Consider the following 25,020-nt stretch of genomic DNA (forward strand, 5'->3'; position numbering starts at 1 on the left):
TGTGCCTTCCAGAGAGGGTGCCCCGCTAGACCTGCTGTTCACAAACAGAGAAGGACTGGTGGGAGATGTGGTGGTAGGGAAGAAGTCTTGGGCAGAGTGACCATGACATGGTAGAGTTCAATATTATTGGAGAAGTCAGAAGGGGCATCAGTAAAACTGCTACCTTGGACTTCTGAAGGGCAGACTTTGACTTGTATAGGACACTGGTAGGGAGGGTCCCTTGGGGGGCAGTCCCAAAGGGCAGAGGGGTCCAGAAAGGCTGGACACTCCTGAAGAAGGAAGTCTTCAAGGCGCTGGAGCAGGCTGTCCCATGTGCCGTAAGATGAGCCGGTGGGGAAGAAGACTGGTGTAACTGAACCAAGGACTTTTGCTGTGTCTTCAGGAGAAAAAGAGAGTTTATGCCTGGTGGAAGAAGGGGCAGGCAACTCAGGGAGAATACAAGGAAGCTGCCATGATATGAAAAGAAAGGATCAGGAAGGCCAAAGCCTAGCACAAGCTCAACCTGGCCACTAAGGTTAAGGATAACAAAAAATGTTTTTCTAAATAGATTAATGGCAAGAGGAGGGCCAAAGAGAATCTCCAGTCTTTACTGAATGCAGGGGGGAACATGACTGCTGAGGAGAAGGAAAAGAAGGAGGTTCTTAATGCCTTCTTTGCATCTGTCTTTACTAGCCAGACCACTGATCCTCAGAGTACTCGGCCTCCTGACCTGGAAGTCTGGGATGAGGAGCAGAAGAAATACCCAAAAGTTCAGGTGGAAACAGAGACCTGCTGCTCCACCTGGACTGTCACAAGTCCATGGCACCAGATGAGATCCACCTGAGGGTGCTGAGGGAGTTGTCAGATGTGATTGCGTTGCCACTTTCCATCATCTATCAGCAGTCATGGTCATCTGGAAAGGTCCTACATGTCTGAAGACTTGATAATGGGATGCCCATCTATACAAAGGGTCATAAAGGAGGACCCAGGAAAAAACAGGCCTATCAATCTGACCTCGGTGCCTTTCTGGTGATGGAACAGGTCATCTTGAAGGCAATCATGCAATGTATGCAGCACCACTGGGGGATTAGGCCCAGTCAACATGGGTTCACAAAAGGCAAGTCCTGCCTGACCAACCTCATCTCCTATGACTGGTGACCCACCTGGTGGATGAGGGAAAGGCTGTGGATGTAGTCTACCTGGACTTCAGCAAGGCCTCTGACATGGTCTCTCACAGTATTCTCCTCGAGAGGCTGGCAGCCCATGGCTATGAATGGTACACTCTTCTGCTGGGTTAAAAACTGGCTGGACAGATGGGCCCAGAGAGTGGTGGTGAATGGAGTGAAATCCAGCTGGCAGTCAGTGGTGTTTCCCAGGGGTGGGTGTTACGGGCCCATCCTCTTTAATGTCTTTGATGACTTGGATGAGGGAACTGAGTGCACCCACTGTAAGTTTGCAAACAACACCAAGTTGGGGGGAAGTGTCGCTGGAAGGTAGAAGGCCCTGCAGAGGGACCTGGACAGGATGGGTCGATGGGCAGAGGCCAAGGGATGAGGTTCAACACGGCCAAGTGCCGGGTCCTGCACTTTGGCCACAACAACCCCATGCAGCGCTACAGGCTGGGGCAGAGTAACTCAAAAGCTGTGCAGAGGAAAAGGAGATGGGGACATTGGTTGATGCTCACCTGAACATGAGTCAGCACTGTGCCCAGGTGGCCAAGAAGGCCAACGGCCTCCTGGCTTGTGTCAGGAACAGTGCAGCCAGCAGAATCGGGGAGGTGATCATCCCCCTGTACTCTGCTCTGGTGAGGCCACACCTTGAGTGCTGTGTTTAGCTTTGGGCCCCTCACTACAAGAAGGAAATTTAGTGCCTGGAACGTGTCCACAGCAGGGCTACAAAGCTGGTGAAGGACCTGGAACACAAGTCCCATGAGGAGCAACTGAGGGAGCTGGGGTTGTTTAGTCTGGAAAAGAGGAGGCTCAGGGGAGACCTTATCGCTCTCTACAACTACCTGAAAGGAAGCTGTGGGGAGCTGAGGGTTGGCCTCTTCTTGCAGATAACTAGTGACAGGACTAGAGGGAATGTCCTCGAGTTGCACCACGGGAGGTTCAGGTCGAAAATTACAAAACATTTCTTCTCAGAGAGTAGTCAGGCATTGGGACGGGTTGCCCAGGGAGGTGATGGCATCACTGTCCCTGGAGGTGTTCAAGGAAAGGTTGGAGCTGGTGCTTCGGGACATGGTTTAGTGGGTGACATTAGCAGTACAGTGATGGCTGGACTAGATGATCTTGGAGGTGTTTTTCAATCTTAATGCTTCTATGATGCTAAATCCTGCTCATACTTAAGCGAACAGCATTTGAATGGTAGCTGGCACTCAAGGGCCTCCAAAGCAGAATATTGCTGACAGGGAAAACATCTGGTAAAACCAAAGTAGTGGGTGGAAGGAAAGGAGAGACAGGGAATGCATTTTCTTTTCCAAGGTTTCTGGCCACATAACCCTTTTCTCCTGATCTGGATATTCCACCAGCCTTCAAGAACCACTGTTTGCTTTTGGTGATGAACAGGGAGACATTTCTCTCCCTTTTCTCTCCATAGAGATTAGCTGTTTAGCATCTGAGCACATTATGTCCCAAACATCAAAATCAGTACTGTATGAATGCAGAGCACAGGTAACATCAGAGGGTAGAGACGCACTAACGGGATTTCTTACCCAATTCCTGTTCACCAGTCTGGTAGCAATGAAGATCCTGACTGTGGTTTCCCCAGTCCTCCTGCGAATACTCTTCCATCGTGCTGCCATCTGACTCCAGCTCTTGGTACAAGCCACTGCTGTTAATGAGGACAGGCTGGCAGGGCTGCGAATCCCATCCTCCCTGTCCAAACACCTGCTCCAGCTGTTCAAATGTGTAGCTGCTTTTCCTCTTCCCAACACCATGCTCCTTCACACGGCTGTAACACCTGCGAAGGGTCTAAGACAGAAAACTGTGTGTTAATCACCCGGAGGCGATGCTTCAGAAGAGCACACATTCACTTGCAGACAGTTACACAACTGCTAGGCAGAGTTTAGGTTTTTACTTTTGCTGCTCAGTATTTGCCACACGCTCACAAGCTAAATGCAAGGCTGTCAAGTTAATCTACACCTGGCAGGAAGCATCGTTTTTATCCGAGGTTCCTGATGCAGTGTTTTAGCTTTAACATCTACAACACAGAACAAAGTTGCATAGCAGCTACAGGTTCATCAGATTTAACTTGGGCAACTTATTCTCCTCCCCACTTCAGAGTCCCCAGACCTGTTATGTAACATAGGGAAAAAAAAATAGATCCCCAGTCAGAGATACCAACCAGCCAAGAAAATGCACACCTATTACAAGGAGGAGAAAGCAGAGCTGGTGTCGTAGCCACAGCTTGGAGAAGGTGAAGCAGGGAGGAGAAGGAAAGGAAGGAAGAAAGAAAGAGTCCCCAGAAGCACAGACAGTCCAACCTTCCTTACTCTGGTAAGAAGGCATAAGGTACAAAATGTATGCCTAAGCTATTCAGCTAATAAAATATATATTACTTACATATTTTGCATTCCTTACTAACTCACTCTGTCTCTTGTGAAGCTGCTGAAATTTAAAAGAGGTCAAATCAATAATGCTCCAAATTCCCAGACTTCGACATCAATCATTAAGAAACAGTACTCAGGTGGCTCTGTCTAATAATCCATTACAACAAATTTCAGTGCAGAGGTCAAAACCTCCAATAAAGACAGATGCAAAAACCTGTTCGGGTTTTGGTGATCTCTGCAACATCCTGTACTGATGGCCAAGTTGGCAGCTATGCATAGCACAAAGCCATAACAAGCCTATGAATTCCATCCACATTTCCCCCCTAATTCAGAGCTACAGGCAAGCTATTTGGGGGAAAGTCTTTCTAAGCATCCCCCAATGTGTTTTTAATTCAACCACCACTCTGCTTTTAAAAGATAACATCCTGCTCCAGGTTTACTGTATCTGAGCAATTTGCCGTTTGGTAAATTTCTAGAAAGCATTTTTTCCACATTATATTTCTTAGATTGTTCAGGTGCTAACTTAAATGGCAATCAGAGCCGCCTCTAGAGTTCAAAAGAGGCATTCATTTGGGAATAACTAGTCATGTCACCTTGTTTTCTGGAGGAGGACTACAGCTCTTAAATGACTAGTAAGTACACAGCATTGCATAAAATAGTTGGTTTTCCCCCAAAAGGAACCTTACATCTCCAGAAAGCTCCAACGTACCTAATGCTCCTCATATACTGGTTTAACAGCATCAGCAGGAGAGGAATATATTTCTAACCAGTTTCCTCGTGATATTCAGAGCCCTGGGGGGAGCAGCAAAGCTGCTAAGCAGCAAGTCAGTTTTACCCTGCTGTTTCAAAAACAAAACACAACAGAAAACCCACATAAGCACAAAGGCAGCAATAAGCACAAGAGTTATATTCCATGGTTTGGGAGGAGAACCTGAAAGCTTTCAACCTCACCCGCTGTTGGGAGGCTTCAAAGCAGAGACCCCTTCTTCCACCACGGCAGAGGCAGTTTCAGACCACTGCAGTTCAGGTCACAAGAGCTACAGCCCAAGTGACGTCTAAGCATGATTTTCTAGCAGCCACTTTGGAAGAGTGATTGGGGCAGCCAAACATGTCAGCATTTTGAGGTTTGGTGACCAGATTTTGCCTTTGCTACGTCTCAGGATAAGCAGGTAGATCCTCTTTGGATGGACACCACCAAATTTTAAGATTCCGTCACCTCTGCTGCAAATAGTGTAGAAAACAACCATCTACGTAATCCTGACACCAAGAACCCATCCAAGAAAAACATCAACTGTCACTGGGGACAACTTCCATTCCCAGTGGATGGGCGTACAGATAAGCTTGGTTGTTAAAAGTTGGCACCAAGAACCCCTCGGGAACACTGAGGCAGTTTTAAATGATCAGGTTTGACCTGTGCTTCCCCTTCAGAGAAGCGCACTCAAGAATATATTGCCCATCTCTTAATCTAACTTCTGTCCACTCAGTTCAAATCTCAGAGCACTACAGGCAAACTCACATATCAGGCCCAACTCTCTTTTTAAAATCCATACAAGACAGATTTGGGAAATATGCTTCCCAATTTCTAATTCCTACATCTGCCCCAACTCATGCACCGGGGCTAACTACAGTTAGAGTTTCTAGCTGATTTTGTTAGCAGTCAAGCAAAACAAACAATCTTTAGCACAAAAAGCCTGTATTCTTGGACAAGCTCTTTTGGAAAGGCTCAACATCTGCAGTCGCTTGCTCTATTTTAAGTGTGTTTCAAACAACACTCCCTACCAATTGAGTTATCGAGTATCTCACACTGAGCTGCAGCCTGCAAATAGCTATTCCATTCAGGTTATGAACAGGTTTATTTTGTCATGAATAAGTGAACTGAGCATCAACAGAGACCAGTATAAAAACTAAAGGGAGTGATGGAAAGGGCGGGGGCAAAAATAAGCAAGCAATATTCTTGGTCAAGAGTACTTCTGAGGTTACTGCCCAGATGACTCTGGACAAGGCTGAGTGATCCACCTGCTGGATCCACCTCCACTTTTGCTGATATGTTATCCAAAGTTTGAGCATTCAAGCACTTCCCTCCAGCCTTCAAAAGCAGGAGAAAACCTGCAGCCAAGCAGCTGCTGGCTCCTCGGCCCAGTGTCCTGGAGACTGGAGTTTCCCAGTAACTCTTCCTTCTTGGAGGTGCTCTCCAGTGTCTCCAACAGACAGGCCCTATTACCTAAGTGATGTAAACTCCGCACAACACGATCCAGCTCTGTTTCACAGATGCCCGCAGGCTTCTGCTTAGCAGGGATGAAGTGGACCAGACCAATGGCTTTCCCTCTGCAGCTCCTGCAACAATTTTCTCCGCTTGTTCTCTCATGAGACCTAAAGAATTGCTCAGACTTCAGCATAAGCTCCCTGGACATTTTACAGCACTCCATGGCTTGGACACCCTTTTGCCCCAGCTGGGTATTTTCCTCACTAAGATGTAAGATCTAGTTTTTCCTAACACACCTCCTGGAGTACAGCTCAAATCTTGCCAGGTGGTTCCTAAAGCAGATATACACATTAACACAGACAGAAAAACAGCACATTTAGGGCCAGTTTGTTTTCAGTTCCTTGATTACTAGTGATTGCGCGGACTGGAAAACAGAGCCTTTTGCTTACTGTTCTGCAACACAAGGATAGATTACCCCCACTTAAATTATAGTTTAAACAATACATTGAAATCTAAAGGAGAAGAGAATTAAGAGGCTCAGTGTGGAGGCTTGCCACCTTCTGATTTTAGCACTACTTGTAGCTTAGGAGCCCTTACCTCCTCTATGAGGAGCAAAACCACCTGACAAGTGATTACTCTGCAGGAACTGCAGCACAAAGTTTAGAAATGCTGCTCAGAAACACCCTACTAAGAGGTGTGGAGGGAAGCTGTACATGCAGTCCTTCTCCCAGCAAAAAGATGAGGACAAGCTGTGCCACAGCAAGCTTTTCATGTGCAACCCCAGAGAGATGGTCCAAGACAAGAAGCTTCAGATCTCTGCTCTGAGATCCACCCTTACTCAGGCGGACGTTATGGGCTCTACCGAGCAGCTAAGTGGTCTATGTACGTGTCTGTATTCAATGGCCATATTTACTTATTGGCATCTATTAAATGATAGCTGCTGGCCTAGCCCAGTCCCGGTGGCCCAGAGTAGCACTTAGTGCTATTCAGGATCAATGACATGCTTTCACTTAATGGAAGAGAGGAGTCCTTGCTGAATTAAGAAAGGCAGTATCAAACAGCTGCATATGGTGCCTCATCATGCCAGGATACTCGCAAGTAACAAAACCATACGGGGATGAAAGAAATGGTTCTTCAAGTTTGGGGAGGTTGCACTGCACGTGGGGATGACTGGCAGAGTGAAAGCTCTTGAACCCTTCATTTCCATGCTGGCAAATTGGATCACAAGGAAACAAACAACTACAGATGGCCGATACCTCTGCTCAACATGCTAGATCATGAACTGCCTTTGTTAAAAGATGTGAAAGGCAGGAGAACAGATGCAAATGGGAATATCACCATAAGAAGCCCTATTTCTGTTGTTTAGGTGTTGTTTCTATCTAGAAAAAAAGAAGAAAGCACAGCTTGAACTCAAGAAAACTGTATACCACAGCAGAAAGGCAGCTGAAGACTTCAATGCATCTCAAGCAGTGCCTGAGACACTGAGTCATAGCAATGCTCTACAAAGCACACAAGCAGCCTCACAGAAACCCACCCTTAAAACTTTGCAGTAGCTGCTGCAGACCTGTCTGAAGACACTCCAGCCCTGCAGGTGGCTGCACATCTGCCAGATCACAGCACTCAGGGATACGCTGGCAGTCAAAATAAATCATACTTTACACCAAAGAACGAAGCCTCAATTGTATCCTGATGTGCCCCAATGCCCAGAGACTTCCTGACGGATTTGGCTCCTGCCCAAGGGTGTCCAGAACAAAACAACGAAAGTGACATGAATGTACTGAGGGGAAAAGGCTGGTCTGGGGAATACAGACAAGTTGCTCATCCAATTGAGAAAGGAACCAGAAATTGCTTTGGACAATGACTTGAAGAAGCAAAGTCACACTACAAGACGCAGATGAGATTTTCAGTCAGTACAGGTAAGCCACATGTTTTTAAGGTGGATTAGTTAGCAAGAGTTAGAACCTAACAAAAAATCACAGTGTATTTTTCATCACTGCCAATTTCTAAATCACAATTAAACATAGTTAAAATAAGCCTGAACAAGAATGACCTGTAGAGGTCAGTCTAGATGATTATCAAGGTCTTCATACACCCCTTCGCTGAGCGCACATGGCTCCCATTAGCTCTCTGAACTGCCACAGCAGACATCAAACGATGTTGTCCATTTTGCTTACCAAGACAGTAGAGTTTGGAAACAGCAGCCCCACAAGCTTCAAGATGCAAGCCTTGTCGTGCTGGCAGGATTTCATGGAGTGCACAAACAGGCATGGCAGGACTTTGCCAGAAACCAAGAGGGAAAGAAGTCAGGTAAAAACAAGCTGTGGCCTGGCTGGGCAAGGAAAACAATGCAGAAATGGCAAATTTCCCTGCAGTGGCAGTGGGCTGCACCTTGTGGCTCAAAATAGCCACCTGCAAAGATCCTCCACTGGCTGCTGATATTACAGAGCTGAGAATAAAATTATTCATACACTTCTCATGGATTTGATGTTGATCAGGCTAGACACCCAGAGAGAAAAAAAATTCTCCATTACCACCTGCAGAAAGACAGACAGTGGGGAACTTCCCTCTCCGGATGGACTCAGCTCCTGGTCTAAGATAGCTCTGGAGGAAAACTACCTAGTTAGCGCTCATTACCTTGAGAAGGCAGATCAGCAAAACCCTCTCTGCCTTGCCAATCTACAACAGCAACGACTTCCAGCTCTGTAAAGATTTTTGGTGGGATGGATATGTCACAGAGATGGAACTCAGCTTACAGAGGTGCATGGATAAGGTTCAACCCAGTCCTGGCATGAACTGCACCTGGCACCAACTGCTCAGTAGCCAGAGGACTGGGACAACATCTCATCACCAAGCCTTTACTGATGGATCTCGTAATCATGCAACAGCAGCATGTCCAACAAATATCAGGGGAATGAGGTGCCACAGAAACATTGCAAATGCATGTGAAAGAACACCTGGAGGGACACAGACTCGTGCTATCAGCTGGCCAAGGCTTTCCCCCCATAGTTAGACTAAGACTAAAGAATGGTTGGGGGTTTTGCCCTTGCATAACACAGGACGAATTCCACTTCCAAAGTGCATATGGGACTGCAGACACTTTCACTCCAATTCAACCAATACTAAGGGCTTACTTTATTCCCACTAAGACCTAATAGCAAAGCTTTTAAGGGCTGTGACACCTAATAATAGTCTTGCATGCCTGTTTGCTCAATAAAGGTATTCTTTCCTACACTACCCAAAACCAGTTTAAAACCCATTGCTACTTACTCCAAAGCAATGAAGACTATGATTGTACAGGTCATCTTTCTCTAGAAACAGAATCATTCCTAAAAAAAAAAATCATACTATGAAGTTTCATACTAACACTGCGAATGTGACAAATATTTCTATGACACCTATCAAGTCTGCCCTGAAAGAAAAGTGCAACAGTCTGGACCAAAGAGATCTAACAGGTTAAGTAACTATTGGCAAGCCAAGAGAGACTGCACAGGTCTATCCCTGTTGGTTCTAGGTCCCATATGAACTGGCAGAACGATGCCACTGCCCCTCCAGAAGACAAAGAGCAGCACAAATTCTCCTGCAGGTGGTATGGAAAACACTCCACTCCAAAACAAGCTCCATATGGGTGGCAGAAAGCATCAACATGGGTGGCACCCCACAGCACACAACTTGCATAGTTCTAAAAGTTGAAAGCTTTACACACAACCTTAGAAGGATGCAAGTGCCAGTCCTGAGGCTGGGGTCCCCAGAGAAAGGTCCCTGCCTGGCAAGTCCAACCTCAGCCTTTGTGCTGTAGCTGCATTGAAAAATCATTATCAATGGAGAGCAATGTCTACATCCAGAGCAGCAGGAAAAACTGGAAGTGAAATACTAGAGGTTGCTTTAACTCCAGTTTTCACCAGAAATAACGGTCAAAATAAGGGCTGGTGACTGGTGAGACCACAGAGGTCCAGAGAGTATCATCTCCTTAGCTCCTAGATTTACACATTTAACAGGATGCTTAACTGGAACAGTGGTGAAAGTGAACTGGTACCCACACAGGCACTTGAAGCTCTGTGCTTTCATGCCAGCTTCATTCTGTTGAGCATTTCAGGTGCATCCAGTTGCTTCTAAGATAAATATAATCCATGATCAACCATGTAACAACTCCTGCATCACTGCCACTGGGACTCTTTTCTGACAAAGAAGTTTCTGCCGACGCGATGTCCAAAATCTCAGCCAACCTGTGTGTGTTGGCTAAGGACAAGCGACAAATCAGCAGGATTTTAACACCTTTCCAAGTCTTCAGTGGTTCTCCTCCTAAGGGGGACAAGACGCATGCTCTCACCCTAAGATGTAACGTTCATAAACATGACTTGCTGCCCGTGCAAAGACACATGTGTGAGCTGCTTTTAGCCCTGTAACTTGCAGTAGAAGCAGCAAACTAACTTTGCTTGTCTGGGTGTGTAACCTTAGTGCACATCTGCATCATAGAACCACTACAAAAGTGCAGCTGGCAGAGCTGCCTTCCAGAAAAAAGGCAATCTGGCCTGCGGTGCTAACCTACCTCCCTGAATGGCTTGAGACAGCATTCTGGCAACAGGTCTCCTTCCATGGCTAACTTCTGCCAGCTCTGTTACAGCAACTGGATTTTCTTCCTCCATGCTTTTTGCTCTTCCATCTCTGCCAGCCAAGTTGTGAGATGTGAACCAAGCTGTAAAGGTAATACACCACCTACAAGACTTTGGGGAAAAATAAAATTTAACCAGTTTGTCCCTCTGCAATGAGTTCCTGGTCTCAACTATGTGTGTCAGCAGGATAATTAGGTACTTCATTCCCAAAAAGACAGCAGAAGTTACTGGACAGTAAAGATACTTGTCCGGCACATGCAAAGCAAGACAGACGGAGAAGAGCACAACACCACTCTGCAAATACACTACAGCAAGTAGCCCAGCCAAAGTAGACAGATACAGCTGCTACGCAAGAGGGTTCACTCCACATGATGCTGACATCTTCCAGAGATGCTTCTCTACTGCAGTACCATAATACATCCGAGAAGGAGTAAAGCAAATAAATCTGTTCTTTTTCACTGAAGAGTGTATTTTTTTTTTCCAGCTTATAAATGTCAACAGAAAGTTGCTCCCACCTACTGGGGTCTGTAAGATTCTCCAGCAAGAAGTGAGTTCTTGGAGAGGATTCAGAACAGGAACTGCAAGAAATGACCTAGCCTGGAAAACTAAAGGCGCCTGAATCTAAGCCAAAGATCAAGAGGTGACTTGAACACTGCCTGTGCACATCTCAGTGAGTAGAACCACAAGGACAAGGATCTCAGCCTGAGATAACAGGAGAGAAGGTAACAAACAAAAGACAAAGGTAAAACATGTAAATTAATAGAAGGCAAAGCTGTTCTGAAGGTAATTGTTTGGATGGGTTGCTACTAAAGGTACTGATACTCCATCCTTTGAAATCTTCAAACTAAGAGACAGCCACTGCTTTAGGTTATTGAGCCCAATGATGAAATTTAATCTCCCGCATCATGCAGAAGGTGTAGTGGGTTTACGTGGCAAGGTTTTGGTAGCAGGGAGCCATAGGGGTGGTTTCTGTGAGAAAGATCTAGAAGCTGCCCCATGTTTGGGAAGGGCCCCATTGTTTTCCAGATCCGAGCCAATAAGCGATGTTGTTTTTCGCCTCTGTGAGAGCATATTTAAGACAGGGAAAAAACGCTGCGCCACACAGCAGCCGGGAGAGTGAGAGGAGCGAGGAACAGCCTTGCGCCAAGGTCAGTGTAGAAGGAGGGGGAGAGGTGCTCCAGGCGCCGGAGCAGAAGTCCCCTGCGGCCTGTGGTGAGGACCATGGTGAAGCAGGATGTCCCCCTGCAGCCCATGGAGTACCACGGTGGAGCAGGGTTCCACGCTGCAGCCCGTGGAGGAGACCACGGTGGAGCAGGTGGCCCTGCACCGATGGAGGCTGCCGCCTGTGGAAGACCCCTGCCGGAGCAGATTCTGGGCCGGACCTGTAGCCCGTGGAGAGGAGCCCACGCAGGAGCAGGTGATCTGGCAGGAGCTGCTGCCCGTAGGGGAGCCAGGTTGGAGCAGTTTTCTCCTGAGGGATGGACCCCGTGGTACGGACCCATATCTGGAGCAGTTCTGGAAGAGCTGCTGCCTGTGGGAAGCCCACGCCGGATCAGTTCATCAAGGACTGCATCCCGTGGGTGGGACCCCACAGCACAGGGGACGAGAGTGACCGAGAAGGAGCGGCAGAGAAGAAGTGCTGTAGACTGACCATAACCCCCATTCCCCGTTCCCCTGCGCCGCTCGGGGGGAGGAGGTGGAAGAGGGTGGATGGGGGGAAGGTGCTTTTGTTTTTTTTTCCTTTGTTTTCTCACTTCTCTTGCTTGTTAGTTGTAGGCAATAAATCTTACTATCTCCTTATGCCGAGTCTGTTTTGCCCGTTACAATAATTATTGCGTGATTTTCTCGTCCTTATCTCAATCCTTGAGCCCTTTTCACATATTTTCTCCCCATTCCTCTTTGAGGAGGGGGAGTGAGAGAGCGGCTGTGGTGGAGCTCGGCTGCCCACTCGAGCGGAACCACGACAGAAGGTCAAACTAGATTACTACAGGAGTCTCTTCTGAGACAGTCTGGTTAGCACAGCATTTCCTTCCTTAAAAACAACTTCATGCTACAAAGATTTTAAAATAGATTGTTTACATTGTAAAGCAGCAAAAACCACAGCCACATTAAAGTAAGCCCCTGTCATCATCGTTTTACTTATAAAGCAAGAGAACGTGAACAGCTGATATTCAAGCATAATTTTTCACTCCATTGTGATTCACGTGGGTTAGTGGCATTCACTTCCCCCCTCTGTGCCTACATTCTCCATGTGAAAGCATGGAACAAGTGTCTTCAAGGTGTTTTGTTTTTTTTTCTTTGCAAAACAAATCATGTATTTGCAGACAACCACAACCCAACAGAATCTCCAGTAACCTGTCCAGGGTGACAGGCAGGTCACTGTGCATGTGAAGTCAAACATGAGGGCAGCAAGTTTGCAATCAGCAGCAGAACTTGTGAATTGTCCCAGCTGAGAGTTAGATACTAGGTCTGTTCTTTGAATGAACAACTTGGCACCCACTTCTGGGAGAGGCAAACAAATTTCAGCATCTCAGCGACTAAATAAAAGCAGAACCCATGCTTTCCCAATTTTATATGGGAACTGAAGAAACGACAAATTAAGAATGACCCTGAATTCATTTTAACAGTCTCCCAACTGCTGAACTGCAACTTTTAAGGAGCGATTTCTTTGCTCGAGAGAGGGTTGCTAGCTGCAATTGCAGCCAGTGAACTTCTAGTACTGAAATACTCACAGCCCAGCTAAACGAAGCACTGTCAGGACAGCAAGTCTTTGATTTCACCTTTGATAAAGGAAGATGCACACAGCAGAAACAAATTATTTTTCTGCAGATTTAAAAATGCACAAGCTCCAGTACTGAAAAACAGCTGCAGGACTTATAGAACAATCCTTTAAAAAAATGAAATAATTTCCTGAAAATTGTCCTTGACTTGCATGGCTCATGCTGTGCCACACTGGTCAGTGGCAACCATAAAGCCTGAGCTCATCTGCACTTCCCTAGAGCATCCACCTCTGCCAGACATCGCAGCCATATGCAAAGGTTGGAAGAGGATGAAACGGCGATGTTCATGTGCATTATGTGACTGAAAGTGATGACAGAACATACATATTGGATATATCAGCTTTTTTGGCCGTCATATGGAAACTTCAGAGCACTAAGTGAAAGCTCATTTTTCTGCAGTTGACAGCCTCTGCCCTTTGCAACCCCAGTCAGTAGCTAACCGTCTGCCCTCTGGCTGAAGTAACAGCACTGCTAGGTGAAGGGCACAAAACAGAAGTTACTGCATATAAATCCGGAAAGGGTTTTGCAAAATATCCCATTCCTTTGCTTTTAAAAAATAGTTATAAGGTCAAACTGAAGAGCTGAAGATGCTCCACACCGCTGCATAGAGGGACCAGTTTCAGGACACACAGACGCTGAGCCAGGCTAATTCCCTCATTATCATTTCTGAGTAAAAACATACTTCGCAAAGAGGAGCAGGGCTGGAGGAAAAGCACATGTGTTTTAGTAAACAATTCTTTAACAAGAGCTGTGAGACCACAGTCGTAGGAACAGTCGGAGCATATTACCAAACAAGTCATGATTAAGCATACAGCTTGGCATGCCAGGATGAGGAAACTATGGAGCACAACACAGCTTCTGGGAACCCAACCGGCAGAAATCAAGATGCTTCAGTTCTTCTGCAGTTCCTGATCGCTGAGCTAACTTGTCCACACACATCAGAGCAATGAAGTCAGGCTCAAGGTCTCTTTCTGCAGAAATAAACTAGGAATAGTTGTTGGAACCGTTACGTGTGAATCCCCAAATCTGAAACAGACACTCAGGAGTGGCCAAACTGAACAGCAGTCTCATTTCCAGACTGCAGACCAGCACTGCTTATGTGCAGAAAACCACACGCAGATGTTAAGAAACAGAGAAGATCTGAACTGGGACCTTACTTTACATCCTGTTTGAATTAGAAGATAACGCATATATGTGATACAACTGGAGAACTGGAAAACTTTGTTCTTCAGAGAGGTGACTTTTTCCTTTCCACTCATTTCTAACTCACTTTTCAAGATTTGGCAGAGCCCAGAAATTAGGTGTCCTGAAGAAAGCCAATAGAGAGTTCTTATCTAAAATGTATTTATAAGGTAAGTCAGGTCCAAAACATTTTAAGCATGATTTACACTTATGATCAATCAGCAAATACTTACAGTACTCTCCCTTGAGGGACATTAAGTCAAAGTATCTTATAAAGTCATGGAAATATAGAACATTATGACTACAAGTAGGCAAGTGGAATGATGCAACTAAGCATTCATTCATCACCACCACCCTTGGCTCTGCTTTTAGCTCTGACGACCGACAGCATAAGACTATGAAGTACCTGTGACCTGCCCTTGTTCCCGCAGCAAGTCCAAGTCTTCACGCTCCATCTTAAGAGCACCTTCAAACATCAACCACTCTGCATCCAGAAGTGATTTTCACCCTCGGTTGAGCATGAAAGAGCCAAGCAGCCAATTCTGCCTGGAATTCTACAAAAAAACAGGATTTTAGGATTGGCAGCAGCTACTGCAACTACTTCAATAATTCCCGTAACAATGTCAACTCTTGGCTCTCTCAAAAACCTCAGCTTTCAAAGAGCGCTCATTTTACAGCAATTCTTGAAAAACCTACTGCAAGCCCGAAGGCTTTGTTAAAGCTCCACCATCACAATGTTTTTGCATCTCCAAGACCACAGCGGTAAAGACCCTCACACCAGCATGGATCCAGGATATGCAAAGACTCGGGCACCAGCAGGACCTCACCACTGGGCACAGGGTAAGACATTAGCCCTGCTCCAGGACGTGCACAGGATGATGAAAGCCTGCAATGAGGAGCCTTCCTTGCTGACATCAAACTGCTGCTGTTCACCTGGCCGTGCTGGCAGAAAGCCCATGACCGAATAGTCTAGGACAGCATGTCAATGGAAAACAGACAGCCCCTTTATGTTGAGCCTTTTAACCAGATGCTGTGGGGTATGTTATTTCAGACTCCATGAGGACGCACGGTGCATCGATCTAGAAGAATCTGTAGACAAATGCCTGACAGATCTTTCAAGAGGTGCTCTTGAAGCTACGACAACATGAAAAGTAAAAGCCTCGTAGTCTTTCATTCCCTCTAAACTCTTTGATACATACATATGAAAACACAACTTATGGTTTCTTTGCAACTTAAGCATTTCATTGACAACAAATCTGTTGAAGCACTTCTCAATGGGGGAGAAGTCTCTCCTGCAGTAAAGTAGACAACTGCTGGGAAGAGGGGATCTTTCACCAGCCACAGCCCTTGACCAGCATCCTCCCAAAGCATTGTATGACCAGGACGGCCAGCTCTGGGCTGCCCTGGTAGCAAGGCTTCTCCTTGCTTCTCTCTCGCTTTGCATCCCATGAGGCAACTGCTTGCAGAACCTACAGTCAGAATTACGGTAGCAGTCCTCAACAACCTCTGCAGGAGCTGCTGCAACAACTAAAAATCATCAGAGCCTTCGCGGTGAGGAAAACTACCTGAAGTAGTTTTTCCATCATGCATTGGACTCTAGCAAAACCCAAAGTGTCCCAGTTTTGTGGAAGAAACAATTTACGTTGGAAGTTGCTCAGAAAACAAGGGACTTTGAGAAGTTTTGCAGTGGATGAAGTATCTGCTTAAAAGCAACATTTCTCTCAAAAGCATTTTGATGCGTTTGGGGAATTAAGCCCTAAACTGCAAATGCATGGAGACAAAAAGATGACACGCGAAAATATATTTAGTAACCGTTACATCCTTAGGAAGGGGCTTTGCTTCATTTCAATCATCTTTCCAAAGATGCATGCTGATCTAATTATCAGGTAGATGTTGAAGGCAAGTCCCCTTCTTGCTTATTCCTGAGCATCTCTCAGGATGCTCAGCAGCACGTGTAATTGCCTACAAGACTTAACTGCCACTGGTCTTCTTTATCAGTACTGCAGAATTACAGAGTCCCTTACTCCACATACTTTGCAAATCAAAGACCTGGGTACATGTGCCTGGACAGTTCCAGACAGGATGGGCCAGCACAGCTGTGTTTAGTGGCTAAAACAAGGCACAGAGGAGCAAACGTCCTTGCTGATCCCCAGCAGTAACAAGAGATAACAAGATGTTATTTTTTAATCAATCAACATTTCAAGTGACTGCACAGAAGACCCAATGGGTTATAAGAGGGTAAAACAAAAGCCTTGAGGGAACTCAGAGCATTTAATTTGCTGAGTTTCATTCACACTTATGAACTGAAACCTCTAGCGGTTCTTATGGACTGCAGGCACTGCTGGGGCACCACTGCCTGCCCATTGCACGACCCGTTGCCGTCCCTTCCACCCCACCATGTGGTCCTCAACGCAGCTCCCTTTGTAAAAGCATGGCACACTGAGTATCTACTCCCAAATGGAACCCAACCTCTTCCTTTTCGCTAGGGAATAATGCGATTGGAAACTCAACCCTCTAAAACCTACCACCAAAGGAAACACAGCTGTAACACAGCCTAATTGTCAGAGAAGCTTTCTGAGATTGCAGCATGCTCTGCGTGGTCATAACCCAGAGAGAGCTTCTCATCTGTGAAGTGAACCCCAAACCACGGAAGGACTGCACACTCAACACAGCCAACCTGAACCCACACCGTTCCTCAGCACTGCAGAAGCTCCTTTTCCCACAGGGCTGCCAACGCCACCCCACTGCTGGCCAAGGGCCGCTGGAGGACGCATCAGGGGACTAATCCAACCCACCCAGGGCCGTGGGGCTCTGCAGAAGGACCTAGGGCTGCCTGGCACACCCACGGGAAGGTGCCGCGGGGCCTCCCGCGGCCGACCCCTAAAGAGGCTGCTGCTACCTGCCCACTCGAGGGGAACCTAAGGGCCGAACCCCGAGGGCACAGCAGCGCCCGCAGCCCTGCAACGCTGCCGGGGGGCTCCACGCGAGGAGAAGCGAACAGCCGGGGGGACTCGCACGACCCCGAGTCCCCGGGACAGGAGATACCGTCGCCCTCCTGCGGCCTCCCCCCCCCCCCCGGGCCCGCCGCCCCCCCCGGTGCCCGGGAGCGGCCGGGGGTACCTTGATGCGCTCCCGGCACTGCGAGGGGGTGCGCTCGTAGCCCAGCTCGGCCAGCGCGCGGGAGACGCGCTCGTACATGGCGGGCCCGGGGGCCTTGCTGCCGAACACGGTGCCGGCGCCCTCCAGCTGCTGGTAGCGCGCCTCCACCAGCCGCTCGTTGCCCCACACGGCGATGAGCGCGTTGGTCTCCGCCGGCGTCCAGGACATGCCGCGGCAAGCGGCGGCGGCGGCGGCCGCGGCGGCGCCGCCCGGCGAGAAGGAGACGGAGGGCGAGGCCCCGCCGCGGCCCCCCGCGCCGCCGCCGCCCCCCAGCCCGGCCCCGCCAGCCGCCGGCCCCGGGCCGAGCGGGGAGGCGCCGCTGGGGGTGGACGGGTCGGAGAGGCTGGGGTTGCCGTCGCTCAACGCGCCCGGCGAGCCCGGCGACAGCACCTCCATCTTGGGGATCTTCAGCGGCGGCTCGGCGGCGGGGAGCTGCGAGGAACCGCAGGACGCCGCCATATTGGAGCTGCCGGACCGAGCGGGCGGAAGTGACGCGCGGGCTCCCCTCGGGAGGGCCTTCCGGCGGCCCCGAGCCGAGAGGACCGCGGAGGGGGCGTGGCGGAGAGGGGGGCGTGGCTAGAAGACGGGGCGTGGCCGCGGCTGGCGGGGGCGGGGCTTCGCTGGATGCGAGGCGTGGTCCTGCGAGGAGGGGGCGTGGTTAAGCGGACAGGGCGGGGCTTTTGTCAGCGGGGGCGAGTCCTAACCGGGCGGGGCGTGTCTCTAGGGGGCGGGGCTTGCCTCGAGGGGCGGGGCCTGTCTCGCGCGCTGCCCCGGGGTGCCGCCGCGCAGAAGGCGCCGCGTGTGCCCCGCAGCCGCCCCCCCGCCGAGCCCCCAATTAAAGCGGCTGCGGGCAGAGGGGCCCTTCCCGGCCTTGATTGATGAGCACGGGGGGCGCTAACGAAGGGCAGCAGGGGCCGGCTCCGCGCCTCGCCCTTCTCCTGGGACCCTCCCCGAGCCCCCTTTTGGGGTCCCTACGGGTTGGCGCTGCCTGGCTCCATCCTCGGCGTCCCCCCCCCCATCGCGCAGCCCGTTAAACAAAATGCTTTAATTAGCGTCGTGTTGGTTAAACAAACCCGTGTTTGGCAAAAGGCAGCTCTTCAGGCAGGACTGGGGGGGGAGGGGGGGCGGTGGCCCCCCCCCGGCTGCTGCAGCACATCTGGCAGGGAGCGGCCCGGGAGCAATCAGAGCCGTAATTATCCAATTCTAATTACAGGGATTACCGCGGTTGTGGCATTACAAATTTCATGAGCTGCAGGCGCTGGAATACATTAAACGCCTCCACTCCAGCGAGGGGATGCTGTCAGGGCACAGGAACACGGGGCTCTTTGTGAGCAGCGATGGGGAGCAAGGGGCACCCAGTGGGATGTCGAGTGTCCCCAAGGGGTGCACCCACTGCCAGCCCTGCTACATGTCCCCAGAGGGGTGCACTCACGGCCAATTTGTCCCCCAAGGGGTGCACCCACTGCCAGTGTGTCCCCAGAGGGGTGCACTTGCTGCCAGCCCTGCAATGTGTGCCTAGATTTGTGCCAGCCTGCCAGCCCTGTGACATGTCCCTAAATGGGTGCACCCACTGCCAGTGTGTCCCCAAAGGGGTACACCCACTGCCAGCCCTGCAACACATCCCCCATGGGATGCATGCCCTTGCTAGCATGTCCCCAAAGGGTGTCCAAAGGGACGCACACACTGAAACCCTCCCAGTGCGTCCCCTGATGGATGCCCCCACTGCCTGCCTTGCTGTGCGTCCCCAAATCCAGGTCCCCAGACAGATATCCCCACCTCAGTCCCTGACAGTTTGTCCCCACAGCTGGGTTCCCAAAGGGACGTGCCAACTGCTGAAGTGTCCCCAAAGGGTTGCACCCATCACCACCCCTGCTGGCGTGCCCCAAACTATGCAGCCATTGACGCACATCCTCAGTGCTGGGTGTTCCTGTGCCCAAGCCCGAGTGTCCCTGTTACCATCCACCCTTCCCCCCCCCCCAGCACTGCACACACACACATCCCCACACACACACACACACCATTCCGAGCTAATCAGAACACAATTAGAGGGGCTCTCCATAATGCAGGGGAGCAGGCGGAGGGGAGGGATGCAAATGAGGTTAACAGTTAATTACGTATTGAAAAATTCATTATTCCTCTAGAGCAGCTGATTGCGATGCAGCCCTGCATCTCCATTAGGGCTGTTTGACCATTTGCAAATGAAATGTTGGCATGGGGCTTGTCCCCCTCCTTGCCTTGCCAAGGGCCTCGTCAGCAGTGCTAATCATTCCTGTAGTGAGTTGTGCCCATCCTTGGCCACCCTGCAGGCACTTACTTTGCTCCCAGATATCTCAGGACAGAGGCAAATTAGAGGGATTCTTAGTGTAATGGGGGGGAAAGGGGTACAAATGGGAGCCAGAATCTCTGGGGTTGCCCCCATACCAGCAAAAAGCTCACTCCCTGTTAACTGGTGCTAATTTCATCTTCCCTCAACTTTTCTATTTCATTTGAAGCTCCGTTTAATTGGGAAAAGCAGGGAAATACAATTAGAAAAAAAAACAAAAAAAAACTGTGCCATCTTTTGCTGAGCAGCAGCAAGATGCAGACCGAGCTTGGCACCAGCTGGGTGAGCGTTCACATTGCATCGCATCAACCAGCACCGCTGGCAGTATACATTGGTCAGGATTAATTTAATTAGGGATGGATGCAGGGTCTGAAATGCCACCATGAAGGCACCCCAGCCGCACAGTCTGGATTGGTACTGGTGTTAAGAGAATGAACCACGTCTCTTTCATTGCAGTGACACCAAACCCAAGCAGTTCATCTATTGACCACAACACACAGTTGCTGTTGTGGTGTCTCTGGGGGTGTTTCCAGCCATGCTGGAGGGTGCTGGTGCAGATGCTCAGCATGCAAGGCCAGGCTCACCCGTATGACGACCAGTGGCCGTTCTCAGCTGGCATCACCTGTGCACTCACTAGGCAGCTTTGGAGACACATGGATGAGGGACAAACAGCCAGTGGCCATACTGCCACCCTGGGGACCCCAGCACCTTGCTCACACCACCCTTCCAACCCAATCATGATAATTAACAATTACCAAAGAGACAAGTGGGCAAGCCATTAGATATTCCTGAACTAGTGTTTACTGCTATTTACTGACCTGTTCATAATTAACCTCCCACTGCAAAAGCATGTTGATGAAAAGAAGTGTAAACTTATTAGCAGTGATGGTGGCTGATGCCAATTAAAGCAGAAGCTCGAATGGGTTTTCCTGTCATGTGGCAGTGGGCAGCAAAGAGCAAGGTCTGATGAAAGGAGATAAAAGGCGTTGGATGCCTGCGGTGGTGATGCAATATTTAGGAGGACGTGGGGATGCCAAGCAAGGCAGCACACTGCCACTGCGCCTGGGGACACCCCCGGGGGCCACATCCCAATGGGCAATGGTAAGGAGGAGGAGGAGGAGGAGGAGGAGGAGGAGGAGGAGGCAGCATCCAGCTGCCCAGTCCTACGCACAAAGGGACCCAGGCAAGCTTCTTTGGTGGGGGCGGACTGTCACGCCTCTGCCTTTGTCTCCCTTTCAAAGCCAATATCCCAGCCCCAGATGGGTTAATACATAATGCAGACAAGCAAGTAATTGGTTGCCTTTGTATGGCCGTCAGCGATCAGTCCCTGGCCCTCTGATCCCCCATTAGTGGCCATGCAAACAACCCTTCCACCCAATTAAGCACAGCTTTGATAGCGCCTTTCCCAATGATGCGCCAGCCCCAAAGCAGCGATTCGCACATGAGCCACTACCTGTTAGACCTGGCTTCAGGGACACGCAGCCCTCACTGCTCGCTGTGACCCAGCTGCTGGGCTCTGCCTGGTTCCCCTGGCCCTGAAGGGAGGCCCGGCTGATGAATGATCTGGGCAAACTCTGTATTAAAGAGGTGGAAATGGGATGTTAATATACACCAAGCTGCTCATCTCGAGAACACATGGGCTCTGGCTTCCCAAAGGCAGTGGTAATGAGGTGGGTTGTGATGCCCTGCAAGGAGCCCCTGACTCACTGCCCTGCTGCGCCTGCCAGGCATGGGGAGAAGACATCCCAACACCACTCCTCTGAGGCACTCCAGAATCTTCCCACAAAGCATCCCAGCAGCAGCCTACAAAGTATCCCAGTGTGCTCACTGAAAACATCCCAGCATCATCCCCTAAAACATCCTGGTATCCTCCCTTGGTTTATCATGGCATCATCTCCTAAAGCAGCTCAGTGTCAGCTTCTAAAGCACTCACTTAAAGCATCCCAGTGTGCTCACTGAAAGCATCCTAGCATCATCCCCTAAAGCATCTGACCACCCTCCTCTAAAGCATCCCAGTATCATCTCCTAAAACATCCCTTGTTATCCCTTGGTGCATCCCAGAATAATTTCCTGGAGCATCTCAGTGTCTTCCCCTAAGGCATCCCCGAGTGCTCAACTAAAGCATCCCAGCAGTATCTTCTAAAGCTTCCTGGCATCATCCCCTAAATCATCACACCATCCTCTCCTAAAGCACGCTGGAATCATCACCTAAAGCACACCAGTTTGCCCTCCAAAACCATCCCAGCTTCATGGTCTAAAGCACCCTGGCATCATCTTCTACAGCATCTCAGTGTCATCACCTAAAACATCCCAGTACACTCCTCTAAAGCAACCTACATCAACCCTGAAGTGTTACTCCCTAAAGCATCCCCCCCACACACTCCTCTAAAGCATCACCCACTCCTCTAAAGCACCATCTCCTAAAGCCTCCGGGCATTATCCCCTAAAACATGCCATTATCGCCCCTGCAGCATCCCACTACACTTCCCAGCATCATCCTAAAGCATCCCCTAAGACACCCCGCTTTGCTCTTCTCCAACACCCCAGTGTCACCACCTAAAGCGCCCCGTCTCTTCCCCCTTGTTGTGCCCGGGGCCCTCCTCCCTGGCACGGCGTCCCGTGCCCTGTATAAATATTCAACGCGCCGCATTTCCAGGCAGCCGCCGACACAGGCGATAGCAGGGAGCTCCCCGGGGGTATGCTAATAGCCGGGCTGTGCGGGATTTACATCCCCCGCATCGGCATGGGGGCTCCCAGCCGCTCGTTTGCCCATACAAATGCCTTGTCGCTTGTCATTACTCAGCTCCGGCCCGCCCGGCTCCCACCTTGCGGCTCCGTGCCTCAGTTTCCCCACCCCGATGCCATTCGGCAACGCCGCAGAGGGTTGGGAAAGGCGGGGACAGAGACTGCTGAAATAAAGAGGGACACGGAGGCAAAGCCTGGGGAGAGCCTCACCCTGTCCTAGCCTGATGCAAAAATTCTGAGGAGCGATTTTCAACCACGCCCGAGCGGCACCCAAGCCCTGCGCAAACAGCCACTAATCGCCGAATTAAAGGACAATTAGGCAGCGCGGCGGCGATAATAAATCTGCTAACAAGGAGGCAATGCCCCCAGCACCACCCCGTGCTCGCTGTTTGCCCATCTGATTAACAGGGACAAATCGGGGGATTAGCTGCCGGGACGAAGTGGTTCCTTTGTCTGCTTCCCCCGTCCCAAGAGGAGGTTTTGGGGGCTGGATCTGCATGTGCCGCCCTCAGGAGCCTCTCACCCCTGTCTTAGGCCTGGGGTGACCCAGAGCAGGGTTAATGTGGAGGATTTCCAACAAGCCAGGGCTGGGTGCTTTAATCCCCAGGGCTCCCAAAACCCTCGGATTCACATTAAAAACTCTTCAGAGCACTCCATTAAAAGAGGTCCAAAAGCTCTCTGGGGACGGGTAGCTGTGGGATCCCCAGTGCACAGCTTGTCACCACCTTAGAGGGGATTAACATGCTCCTCTACTCTCTTTCCTGGCCAAGGAGATGCTGGAGATGCCCTGTCCTCGCTGCTTGGCTTTCCGGGGCACGCAGAAACCCCAGGCTCGGGGAGGGAAGATGCCATGGCATTAAATATTCCGGCACCACTTTCAATTACCAATGCAGAGAATTGTTAGAGTTGGATAAACCTGTTATTCTGCAGGTAATTTATTTCCACTTTTTCCTACCAGGAGTCCCTGGACTGCTGAAAGCCCAGCAGGAGAAATGGAAAAGCTTTGTGTTACTATTAAATTAATATTTATTTGCTTTCTCTTCTTGCCCACGAACAAGAGGAGGCATGAATAATGCATGGCCCTGCAGATGCCCAGATAGGAGCTCTGTGGTTGCAGCAGTGACTTTCCTGGCTGGGGCTGAAAGAGGTGGAGTGGCTCCCAGGTGTTCACGGATGTGCCAGAGGGCCCCAGAAATCCAGATGTGCATCCAATGCATATGCCAGTATGCCACCAGATGTGTGCACAACCCGTGCCCCTCCAGTTGTGCACGCCTGCACATCTCTGCACCCCTCTAGATGTACACCTGTGGCCTCCAGCACAGCTCCATGTGTGTGCCTGTTCTCCAGAGCCCTCCAGATGTACGGCCAGATGTGAACTCACCCAGATCCTATTTTCACATCCAGTTGAAAGCAGCTAAACATTGTCATGGCTCCAGATGCACACAAATTCAAAGTATGCTGCTCTCCAGAGGTGAGTGTGCACTTCAACACAAAGGTGCCTGCATCTATGTGCACGGCTGTGGCACCAGGGACCCATCCAGCTGTGGGTGCACACAACGCCTTGCAGCTGTGCACACCAGCTGCACCCCAGTTCTGAATCATAAAAGCCTGCTGTCTCCCAGCTGTGCACAATGGCCCGAAAAAGCCTCCAGATGTGAACCAGTGTTGGAGCACATTCGTACCCCAGATGAGCTGAGCTGCACAGGCCCCCTTTCATCTGTAGGTGTGCATCCAGATGTGTGTGCCTGGTGGCCGCTTCTTCCAGATTTGTGGCAAGGGGAGAGCACAGGCGCCTCCAGATGTGCACACAGATGTCACCCAGCTGTCTCCCCATCACCCGTTCCTCTTCCCAGCCACCTCTTCCCATCCTGCCCGCACACCCCAAGCCCCCTCGCTGCCCCCACCCCCTCGCCAGCCGCAGCTTTGTGCTTTTCCAGCCTGGTCATTAGTGCCACCCTAACGAGCCCCTTCTCACGCCAGGGGGATGCAGCTGGGGGGCCATGCTCAGGCTCCAATTAGCGCCGGGAGCAGCCAGCTCCGAAAAGGTGCATTGCTTCACACGGTAGCCCGTCGCATTAATAAATCCGCTAATTGCCAATTATGAATTTGAGAGGCGTTTTGCAAAGGCAGAGCAGGGGGTGACGGCAGAGGCGGGACCCGGCATATTGGGGGATCGTCCTGGGCTCCCCAGCAGCATCTTCGTCCCCTTCGTCCTCCTCCTCCCTCCATCCCCCTCGGCTGGGGGGAGTAGCTCAGGACCCCCCTGCCCCCCCTCCAAGGGTGACCGCCGCTCCCCGGGTCCCCCCCCCTTTTCTCTCCGCCCCCCACCTCTGTGCCCCCCTCTCCGCTTCTCGCTGGCCTCGCCCCCGCTCCCCGCCGGGACCGGGGGGCGGTGCCGAGCCGAGCCGAGCCGAGTCTTGCCGTGCTGAGTCTTGCCGTGCTGTTCTGGTCTGGCAGTGCCGAGCTGAGCCGAGTCGTGCCGTGCCGGATCC

The 25,020-nt window shown here is 50.3% G+C and overlaps 1 protein-coding gene across 4 annotated transcripts in view; it reads right to left on the minus strand.

Moving 5' to 3' along the window:
• MSANTD2 (Myb/SANT DNA binding domain containing 2) overlaps positions 1 to 17,919 on the minus strand; it is a gene marked incomplete at its 5' end in the record, with an annotated part of 30,641 nt that extends 12,722 nt beyond the window's left edge. For 2 of the 4 annotated variants that reach the window (XM_084301688.1, XM_084301690.1), the window contains 2 exons: positions 2,690 to 2,948; positions 17,422 to 17,919. In XM_084301688.1, the coding sequence (XP_084157814.1) occupies positions 2,690 to 2,948; positions 17,422 to 17,919 (757 nt within the window). Of the gene's footprint in view, positions 1 to 2,689; positions 2,949 to 3,539; positions 3,585 to 10,275; positions 10,637 to 17,421 lie in introns of those variants that run through there. The other 2 variants (XM_084301691.1, XM_084301689.1) reach the window with 2 other exon arrangements.
• Positions 17,920 to 25,020: the final 7,101 nt, after the last annotated feature.

This window comes from Netta rufina (assembly GCF_964035555.1).
Source record: "Netta rufina genome assembly, chromosome: 25".
Taxonomy (NCBI): Eukaryota; Metazoa; Chordata; class Aves; order Anseriformes; family Anatidae; genus Netta; species Netta rufina.